At 41.9% G+C, this 11,072-nt stretch overlaps 1 protein-coding gene across 1 annotated transcript in view; it reads left to right on the forward strand.

The window, feature by feature from the left end:
* Window positions 1-10,392, forward strand: part of MOGAT1 (monoacylglycerol O-acyltransferase 1) — a 35,213-nt gene extending 24,821 nt beyond the window's left edge. The window contains exons 5-6 of the mRNA XM_006271177.4: window positions 1,532-1,731; window positions 5,495-10,392. Coding sequence (XP_006271239.1) covers window positions 1,532-1,731; window positions 5,495-5,649 — 355 coding nt within the window. The 3' untranslated portion in view covers window positions 5,650-10,392. The remainder of the gene's footprint in view (window positions 1-1,531; window positions 1,732-5,494) is intronic.
* The last annotated feature ends 680 nt before the right edge of the window (window positions 10,393-11,072 follow it).

The following is an 11,072-nucleotide window of genomic DNA, read 5'->3' on the forward strand; positions in this document are numbered from 1 at the left end:
ATATTCAGAAATGCTATCACACAAGATTTGTTCTGTTCCTCATCAATGACCTAGCAAAAACTTGGTATCCTATAAATCCTCACTGTTTACAGAACCTCCAGTTGTTTCCTTCAAGGGTAATTGTATGACACAGTAGTATCATGGATAAAAGGAAGCAGCTTCACAGTTTTAGGTTTGAAGATGCCATTCAGGATAGCAAATTAAAATAGGAGCAAGGAAGATGGGTCTTGTAAATCCCAAGATTTTATCAACCAAGAAAGTTGTGTGCTTTGCATAAGCAATTCATGCTTGTGTTACATGTCAGCCAACTTCACCCTTGCTTCAGTAAGATTAGCTTTCCTGATGTCATGAAAACAGGTATGAAATGGTCACCTTGAGTAATGTAGAAATACTACTCCTTTTTAAATCATGTGCCATAAAGATACCGTCAAACATGGCATATGATGGAACATGCCTAGGACACTTAAAGATCATTTAGGAATCTAGCTTAAGAAAACTGAGAGGTATGAATCTTTTGAAGGAAAAAAAAAACTTAAGATCATTCTGAGATTTTGTTCTTGTTGGGGGGGGTTGTGTTTTTGTTTTTTTATAAGGCAGTATTTTAGTGGTGTTCTGCTTATTTAGCAACCACGTAAATTCACCAGATTGAGATCTTAGCTGTGCAAAATCCTTATTTAAACCCCTGGCTGGCATTTCACTCTGATAACATTAGACCTTAGATGAAGATATTCAACCCCTTGTTGGTTTTGGACCCCATTCAGGAACAAAACAAAATCATATGAAGTGATGTAGCTGAATTGTATATAGTGGGGTTGCCAACATGCAGCTTAAGTGCCACATATTGTTTAGGCAGTCTGTGGGTGTTGCATGTGTCAGGTTTAAGGAGGGACCAGGAGGCAGAGTGGCAGATAGGGCAGGGAGCAGAAAGCAGAGCAGCAAATCAAGCAAGGGAAGGGGATCAGAGTGGCACTTGGGGAAAGTGTGGGGCTTAACTTGTGGCATGTCTGTCAATAAGGCTGCCCCTCCCTACTGCTCTAAAGTGTCTTCTGCAGGCAGGATTTGGCATCTACTGTTAGAGGATTAAGGCTGGAATTTTTCAAGGGAACTACAGGGAGTTAAACATCCAAATCCTGTTAAAATTCAGTGAGAGGTGGGTGCCTTCCCCCAAGCCAAAGAAGGTTGTTTTGTTTTTCTTCCATTGCCTTATGATGCCTTTAGCAATTGTTTTTGCTGGTGCTCAGAAATTGCATTGGCTATGCCAACTGAAAAGCAGATGAAGATCAGACTGTCTCCAGCCATCCAGGTTGGGTTTTTTTGTTTTTTTCTGTTAAACTGAATATAATGCATTCATCCTAAAAGCTATGTTTCAGTGAAGGCATGAATGCATAACACATACACTGAATGTTATCACTCCCAGTGATGTTTTCTGCATTTTTTTTTTTTATGTGAAAAATTTATCATGCTGTGGATGCGAGTTGTAAATCATGCCTGTCGGTGTTGCATTGTTTTAATTTTTATCCATTTTTACAAGGGCTCATCTGGTCCCAGTATTTTCTTTTGGAGAAAATGAACTGTTTAAACAAGTTGCAAACCCCAAAGGATCGTGGCTCAGAAACTTACAAAGTAGAATGCAGAAAGTGATGGGGTTTGCTTTACCACTGTTTCATGCCAGAGGAATCTTTCAGTACAGTTTTGGCTTGATACCTTACAGGAAACCTATTCACACAGTTGGTAAGTTCCTTGGCAATTGCCTTATTCTTGTGTGAATGCTTTGATATGTGTTTGTGGTTAAATTCAATAATTTGTATTCCTTCACAAATCTGCTTTAACAGAAAGAATTGGTTGCTGTTCATCTAAAGACAAATGTGTGAGGTTTGAAATAAATATCTTTCCTGGTATCTTTTATCCTGTTTTCCTGTGGAGGAAGGGAAAATAAAAATGGCTAGTCAGAAAAAGTAAGGGGTGGGTAGCTGAACTCTGCTTTTGGAGTGGCTGCTACTGAGAATGACACCCTTTAAAGCTCAGTCATGCTGTGAGTCCTCCTAAGGCAGTAGTTGGCAACTGTATATTTTACATGAACCATGGTTAGTACAATGAGATTTCATGCCTCTAGTTGAAGCCTGCTAGTCTGTATTTTGTGTGGTCTATTTCATATCCCACAAATATATTTAAAACCCTGAATTTAATTTGGGTAGGAGGTTCTCATGATATACAATCAACATGTATTTCATGGTGTTCCAATTCAGTGAGATGATGACTTTTCTCCTGCTGGACCAAAGAAGCAAGGTGATAACTTGTAAATTCTATAGGCCTGGTGGCTTTGGGACCTCAATGTGTATTTTCTCTAGGTGTTTTATGGCCTCAGACTAGCCCCTAAGTAACAGTAGAATTAATTTTTTTCAACCCTCAGTCAAACAACCTTTATGACAGGTTAGCAGAATCTAATAAGCCAGGAGATCTTCCATTTAAAAAACAAACACTCTAAATTTGTTTCAGCCAAAAAAGTTAAGTACTTTTCAAATAAAACTTTTTTTTAGTAACGTTACCACTTTGTGTGCTATTGCACTAAATAAGCTCCGATTTTGAAAATGTTAACTAAAACCCAAAACAGGGTGCTAAGCTTACCAAAAATTTGTGCATACTGTATATGGTTTATTTTGAGAGAGAGGAAAAATTGATGCATTTAAATTTTAAAAGGTACAAATGAGAAGGTTCCTTCCCTGCCTCCTTACATGGGAACACTCAAGTACACAGCTGCATGGCAGGATGACAGCATCTTTACAAACTTTTAGAGCCAAGAATGTCCTTGTTGCAAGCCACATTCCCCTTTTTTTGTGTTGATAGTTTCTGTAAGGACAAGGATAGTCTGTTGTACAAGGAAAAGTAGTTAGCCATGTTAGTCTGAAGTCAGGCAGAAGGCAGGGTAGATATGTACCTGATAGACTAAATAGTTAGCACAAGCTTTTGTGAATTTGAATTCACCTCATCAGATACTGTGAAAGAACAGCATAGAGCAGTGTATGAAGTGGAGTGAGTGATTGGAATGCAAAAGGTGTGAAGAATAGAGGGGAGGATCATTGGGAGATGCATACAAGCAAAGAATGAAATGGTCACCAAAGCTAATCCAGGTAATGAGAGAGGAATCCATAGGCCCTATTTAAACCTTAATTCAGTCTGTGCATGATTTCTTATTCTGCAAGTTCCCATTCAAACTTGTTTTTAAATTTTTGCTTCCTGCTGGGTTGGTTTGTTTGTTTATAACAGAGTATTGGAAAATATTTAATCCTGTAATTTACTTAATGCTGTCCAAGTACAGAACATACAGCATGGTGTAAAAGGCTCTGATTTGTACTGTTCTTTTCCTTTAAACCTATTTATTATTATCTATTCCTTCAAACCTACTAGATTTTTACTGATTTAAGAAGTCAGTAAGAAGCTCAGCGTTCTTGATGCTGTTGTCATTTGTCTCTGGGTACAGCAGAAGGCATGCTACTTCATTCTCTTAAGCACAGACCATGTTGCAATGATCCATCATAAAATGTAGTCCCTGGCACATGTTCATTTATTGGAGCAATGAGATATGATTCTTGACCCCAACAATTTGTGCCTCCTACCATGCCATATGTGCATTATCAAAACCCCACACCCAGGGACAGGGGAGTCAAAATGTTTCCTCTACACTCCTAGGAGCCTCTGATCCCCTGTGTTGGATAGCCTAGCCAGAGGTGCCAGGTGTAGGGTTTAAAGTTCCTGGCAGGGAAGTCTGGGGAAGCTGCCTCAGCAACACTCTAAAGCTCACCAAGCAGAAGCTTCCTTTTTCCCAGTTGTCTGTACCCTACATGGTGAAGGGGCACCTGCAGCTGTGGAATAAAGCTCTCAGATCCCCAGCTGTTCCTTCTATGGCACTTTACTAAATTTAGTAAAGTGGGCATGCAGCAGGACCCCCAGCTGCATGATTGTTTTTTAAAGGTTCAGGGTTCACCGAGCCTGAGATCAAAGAGATGCTCCCTGATGGTGGGCCCCTGGCACCCCTTACATCTGCTCCAAGTATTAGACAGGAGATCTGGTCCAAGACCTGATGTTGCCCACAGCCTAATCCCATTGATCAGGTAGGAGATGGATGCATCCCAGGCCCTAGGTTTGCCAATGCCAGGTCTTTATGCTCAGATGAGCATTGGGATCTATCATGGGTCAGCCTGGACACGCCACATTCAATTTAAGGCATGATACAATGTGTAACACACTTTGGCTTATTTGGATGTGGAATATCTTTATGGCTTGTTTGGTATATTACACCATAAATAAGCTTTAATGTGTGGCTGGCTTACTATTTATGGCATGATTAACACTTTACTTCACCCTACATGTAATGTATGCCAGGGCCCTATGTCTATACAGCAAGCCTCTAGAACAAGTCCAGGAAAGAGAAGCCCACAAATGACTCCATCTGCAAACTGGGCAAGAGTGCTCAGGAGCACACCTCAGTTTTTGGGACTGGTCCTTGGCACATGCCCCATAGGATGCAAAGCCTCCAAGCATGTGGTGTACTCTCAGGGCTGCTTCTGAGCTCTCTGTGCTGCCAAATCTGTGACTTCAGGTATGCCTGGAGCTAGCGGAGCTTATTTCTTGGTTGTGCACCTGGACTGACTCTGGAGGCCTTTTAGGCCCCAAGCTATGCTGCTGCAACTCAGAATGCCTATGCAGAAATGCCCCAGTGCTGAGATAGGTAACTTAATACAGAGCACAATAGCTATCAACACTGCCACCAAAGACAGGCTGCTCAATACTCTTACCAATAAACAAGCCTTCCACAGGAGATCAGGTCTAACTTACAGTCTCGGTGCCCATTCAATGGGAGCAGGAGCAGGAAAGAAGTATGTTCTTTGGCCACAGGTCGAAGCCACCAGAAAAACAAAGTCAAAAGGCCTGGTTCTCTTTTCACCATGGTGCAAATTAACTGCAACTCTACGCAGTCCACTGGCTCTTCCCTCTGATATGTTATGCTTATCTTGCACCTGATACAAGTCATGTCATACTTTTATATCTGTATACAAGGCAGAGTAGGATCAGACCCATAGAGAATGTATGACTAGTACAAAATAAGCAATTCTCTTAAACTTGAAATAGACCAGCTTTGTAGGGGTTTGCCTTAATGCCAAATCAAGAGTAGTATCTTATAGCCATTTTTATATACATTTTGGGGACTATATAAGGTGAAGGAAAGTAGCAATTTGAGCAAATGGAGTTTGTGTGTGGAGGGAAAAAAAGATTTCTCATCTCCCTACCACCAAATGGCAGGGTGGGAGCAGGTGGGAATCATGGTATGTTATGAGGGTGTGGATTGGGATCAAAGTGTCTACAGATGAGGAAAGCTGTAGTTCTGTGATCTCTTCGTCTATCATGCGGCTCACTCTTCCCTGTCATGGCAGTACACTTGCCTGTAATAAACAGATGCCATTGTCACTGACATCATTCCTTTCATATTTATTTGCAGTGGGGAGCCCCATTGCTGTGAAACAGAGCTCGAATCCTACAGCTGAAGAGATTGAACAGCTGCATCAGACCTACTTGCAAGAACTAAAAACATTATTTGAAGAGCACAAAGGAAAATACGGGATCCCACAGCATGAAACTCTTGTCTTTGAATAACTGAAAACTCAGGGAATCTAGGTCAAAGGAAAGTTGCCTCTGTAATTGTTCTTGTATAAGACTACCCTGTGCGTGTTGTATGTGTGTCCATTAGGATGGGATTAGTGGATATTCTCTCATTTTTAGCCATGGAAAACACCCTAATTCATTTGGGGTCTGATCCTGCATCCCATCAGATGCGAGTGGTCCCTATAGGTTCATCTGCAGGCAAAGTTGTTGGTACTTTTCCTACCATTGGCTTAGATGCTATGCGGGTAAGAACATCATTGTAGATGGGGTACAGATGTTCAGCACCAGATCACCTAAGCCTCCTGACTGATGGAGCTGCACCGAAATGAGCTCAACAATGATGCTAACAAACTGGGCCCTTAACTTCAGCTGCTTTGTTCCTGATAAATTACCAAATATCTTGATGTTGGGGCATTAACCAAAGTTCTTTTCAGTGTGGCATCAAGTTGCTTTCTGAATATCAAGAAGTACATGTGCTAGCCTCTGAAGGAAAAGCTATGTATTTCAAGTGAATGGTCATCAGGAACCAAATGCAAATACACAAACATGGGGACAGTTTGTGGTTGCTCCATTTCAAAATGGTGTTCTCAGCCTATAAGCTACTATACAACAGGTTCATCTCATCTGAGAGGGTTGACAGGGTTTTGTCGAGGGAGGTGTGTGTGTGCATGTATTGATATATTGGGTGGTGGGGGAGAGATCTAGATCATTCTTTTTTTTTTTTTTTTTTTTTTTTTTTTTAGTAGAGACTACATTTTGGGTCATGGGTTTCCCAAAAAAGTTGTTGTATTTTAGAAGTTCTGTTCTCAAGAAATAGCAAGCATTGTACTGCATGGGAGACGATCTGCTTCAGAGACCAGGAGGGAGCTTTGATTCCCTCTCCACCCTTCCTCCTACAGACTTCATTTTACAAATTATTGGAAGACTGTCTTAGGGCAAACATCTTTAATACATGGTCTTGTTCAGTTCAGTTCAGTTCTACACCTACACCAAGGAAGATGTAGTCCAGAAGCTAGACCAAAGGACTGGGAGTCGGAGTGTGAAATTTTATTCCTGATGCTATTGTTAGACTGGGCAAGCCACTTAACCTTTCTGTGCCTCAGTTTTTATACCTGTAAGGTAGGAATGCCCCCTGCTATAGGGAAACAATTTGTGTTGCCACTTTCTTATCCTCTTCAGCTGGATATGTGTGTGAAGAAATGTGCTGAGATGTTGCCTATTCTCTCCCTTCCTTCAGATAATCAGTGCATGATCCCGCAGGGTGTGTGCCACCAAGTGCATGAGGAGCAAGGAAGGGTGAGGCCAGTCACTTGTTGGGCAATGAGAACCTCAAGGAACTTGCTCCACTAACTTGGCTTGGAGTCTGCTGAAGGGACACGTCCAGTGCAGGGTGCTCCTTTGTACTCTGAAAGGGGGCAGCTAATGTATGAGAAGGGGAAAGGAGCTGATCAGGACCGCATCTCCCTCCATGACTTGAAGGAGAAGGAGCTTGTATATAAATGAGTCAAAAAAAAAGCTAGAGGCAAAGCCTGTATTTGTCAGGAAGATTTCACAACAGGAAGTAATCGTGATGTATTACCTCAATGGCACATAACTTCAGGAGCGCAGCACTTAAATGTAAGCAGGTTGTCTTTACCCTGTGGCCATAGATGTACTTAAACATGGATGTCTGAGCCTAAATCTAGGCACCTGTTTCTTTTTAATGCCCAAAAATGCTCAGGTCCCCAAAAGGGCAATGTGTAAAGGGTGGAGCAGATTATGCATTAATATTTTTGATAGGTGAAAATATATATATTTTGTAAATGCTTTTTACGTACACATGGAGGAAATGTGTTGGTTTACAGTTTCAGTCTAAAGAATTAATCTCACTTCAGATAATTTTCCTACTTCATGATATCAAATGCAACATTAGCTAGCATCTGAATGAGGCTAATTCTGTACAGGAAATAAACTGTGATTTCCAGTCCTTGGCTTCTGCTGCTGGAAATGCCCCTCACTAGACATGCTCTGGGGGCAGTGCTGCTGGGTAGACAAAGGTAGGGCAGGCATCACATCCTTGGACACCTCAAGAGCCACTTCTTTGTCCCTGAAAAGAATTTAATTAGAAGGTAGATGCTTATGATCCAGGTGTGGGGCTAGACCATTTGGAAGGTGAAAATGGACAAACATGTTTTGAGGGACTATAATACAGGAGCGGTCACCATGATGTCACCTGTATTTGGTTAACAATGAACTCCCATGAAACTATGTTACTTTTTCATAGTAATCAGGGCTGTGGTTGTCTTGCTGACACAGGCTGGGAGAGAGTTGGTATTGCATGCACTGGAGGAGCAGCTGTTTCCACTCCCAGCAGATTGCTTACAAATCATTTTCTTTTTTCTGTTACTGCTTTAAGCAATGGGTCCTTTTCTCTCTTGCTGCTATCCCTTATGCTGTCTGGTAACTGCTGCAAAGCCCCTGATTTCTTCATGCACCAACCTACTCTGTCTGGGTTAGGAACTTATGAAGGTGCACAAAGACATCCCCTGGGGCCATTTATCAATGAGCAGAGAGAGTGGAGGGTCAGAAGTCAAATTTGAGGACTTAACCAAAGATCAGGAGTGTTCCTGTTCTTGGAAGTGATGGGGTTTGGTAGAGTGGGCTTAGCTGGGATGAGGAGGACAAAGGAAAGCAAACAGCCCACTTTATCAGTGGTGTTCTGAAACTTGAGGCCTTACCTGACCTCCTGGAGTAGCAGTTACATGATGGCTTTCTGTCACCATACTTCATAAATTTCTGGTCATTGACCACCTGCTTGCCTGCTACTGAATGGGATGACATACAAGATGAGATATGTGAATTAAAAACCACCAAAAGGGAACTGATTCCAGTAGATGTATCTAGTTAGGTTGGTATCACAGAGGTAGATTTCAGCTTCAAGCTAAGGCAAAATTCAGTTTCATGCTAAGGCCAATCTTGGACTTTGCATGGAGGCTGTGAAAGTCAGGCTGAGGAGGAATCATGTTGCTGTGGTTGGAAGTAAATATTTTTAATTATAGTTTGCTCTCCTTCTTCTTTTGAAGTTAATCTTACTACTGGCTGTTCACTGCTAACTGCAAGGTCTGCTCTGCCTAGATTGTGTATTTGATTCATGCTAAATTCCCCCAGACTATTTTTAACAACATAATGTTGCTCTCTGAATTTCAAACTGCATGTTACCTTCCAGCATGGACATTTAAGGTGCTAGTCAGGTCCTGCAGAGAAGCCCTATCATCCTGGGCTATACACCATTGCTGCCCATTAATCTGTTTAAACTGGGGCCAGCCAGAGTAAGTACAGTACTAAAATATAAATTCAGGCTTTGATTATGTGATCATTTGCAGTCCATGGGAGTTTTGCTGTTGCCTGCTTACAGTGTTTTTTCCTCTGTGGTGTAAGGTCTGCGAAGGTACACTCTCTCTGCTTTTTGCAAGTCAGGTAAGAGAACCTGTGAATTGAGGAGACAGCAGTGATTCTAAGTGGATGTCAAATCTTGTGAGACAAATCTTGCTTGTGCATGCTGTGCAGAGCTTTCTTCCCTGGCAAGAATTTTTCCCCTTTTAGAAGATGCTGTACCTGCCTGCATTCCTACTTACCATGCTATGACACTTTCTTTTTCTGCTTTGCCAGCATGAAGTTCTAACTAATGCTTAATCTTTCTTACCACCATACATCATCCAGAAGTGATGTTAGAGCAAAAGCCCTTGTATCATATAGGAAACTTGGCATCTGAAGGCTAGCACAACCAGTAAGCCTTTCTTTCAGGGAGCAAAGTAACCCTAGATTCTGCCTAGAAACACATGTAGGGTAGTTTTCATGAAGCCCTAATTACTCTCAGCCTCTTCCAGCATGCAGCAATGGATTGTTATCCTGCCAAACATAGGCAAAGTATACACTATCTCCTTCATGAACCTGTAATACCACTGGCAAATGAGCTTTGCCTACTAACTCTTGCTCTCTGTGATCTCAAGGCTAACAATTAGGCAGCGTAGGTACTTCTAGAATTTACACCACTTGGGCTCAGTGTCTCATGGGGGAATTGGGACTTGCACTGGGGGTTCCCTAAATGATCTACTCTTCTTATTTGGTGGATTTGAGAGGTAAAGAGTGTCAGGGCGTGTCTCTTGGCAATGGTCCTGGGCTCAGGAGGTGGTAGAGTTGGGCATACTCGGCCAACATGAGGTATCAGTCCCAGTCTCCCTAGGGACAGAATTCAGAGTTGGAGTAGGCCACAGCAGATCTCTGCAGGAGCTGTCTGGAACTCTGTAGGACTAGTAGTTGCAATATATTCCAGGTAAGTAGAACTTGATCCTACCAAACAAGGCCTGCTGGCCATTCCCTGCAGTTAGTCCCATGGAAACCTTCCAAGATATTGCCAAAGAAGTACAAATTGTTCCTTTGTACCTTAAAGGCACAGATTAAAGAACATCCTGTATCCAGGCTTGGTTAGTTTGATTCCTGTGTGTTTACTTGTGTGTGGGAGCTATAACATCTTGGTCTGCAAACAAATGTTGCAAAAATTCTTGGGTATAAAATTGATCCTTCCTCCAACTACTGAATTGTATTCCTTCAGTTACTCAGCCTGGGTCATGTCTTCTTTGATTCATTTGTAACATTTCTTGGAATATTCACAATATGAATTCCAGTTTATTTCTACTACAACTTTGGCTGTGATTGAGAGGTGCGAGATTCAATAAACATGTATGTGGTGATGGATGTCTGCACTCATCTGAGCAAAATGTTTCGTCACTGTCACTAGGTGATCTGGCTCTTTAAGGGGACTGGGGCTCATTTACACCTATTAGTCCTTAAGTGAAGAGAATGAGTCTGAGGGTTATAATGAGAGTATGTGACACCAAGCCATACCTACTGAAAATTAGAGACCAGCTTGAACCTGGTGAAGCTGAAGAATTTAAGAAGAGAATCTGCTTAAGTAGAAGAGTTGTCTGAGTTGCTCTATTACAGGGCCCTAATTCAGATATGGCCCTTGGAGCCATTAGATATGGGCTGTGGACCCAAGAAGCTTCAGTGGTATTTGATGGGGGCTTTGTCTGTGTAGCATCCAGGCAGCAGGAATGAATACTGACCTGCCTTGAACCTGCAAGTCATTCTGGCCTGCTGCAGAAAAAAGTTTGCTGACTGCTGATCTCTATGGGGTCTTTTGAGGACCTAGGGAGAGGGCCTGGTAGTGTTGAGATACTGCAATAGCTTGACTTCAAGTGGATCCATGAAGAAATAAACCTCTAGGAAAGAGTCTGGCTGAATCTATTCATAGATTCTCTTTAGTCAGAACAAAACACTGAAGAAGTGCAGAATGGGTGGGAGGATCCAGGGAAGAGCATGTTGAACTCCTAACAAAAGAGATTGGGAAATAATAATTTGAAGTTGATGTTGTA

This window comes from Alligator mississippiensis, chromosome 7 (genome assembly GCF_030867095.1).
Source record: "Alligator mississippiensis isolate rAllMis1 chromosome 7, rAllMis1, whole genome shotgun sequence".
Taxonomy (NCBI): domain Eukaryota; kingdom Metazoa; phylum Chordata; order Crocodylia; family Alligatoridae; genus Alligator; species Alligator mississippiensis.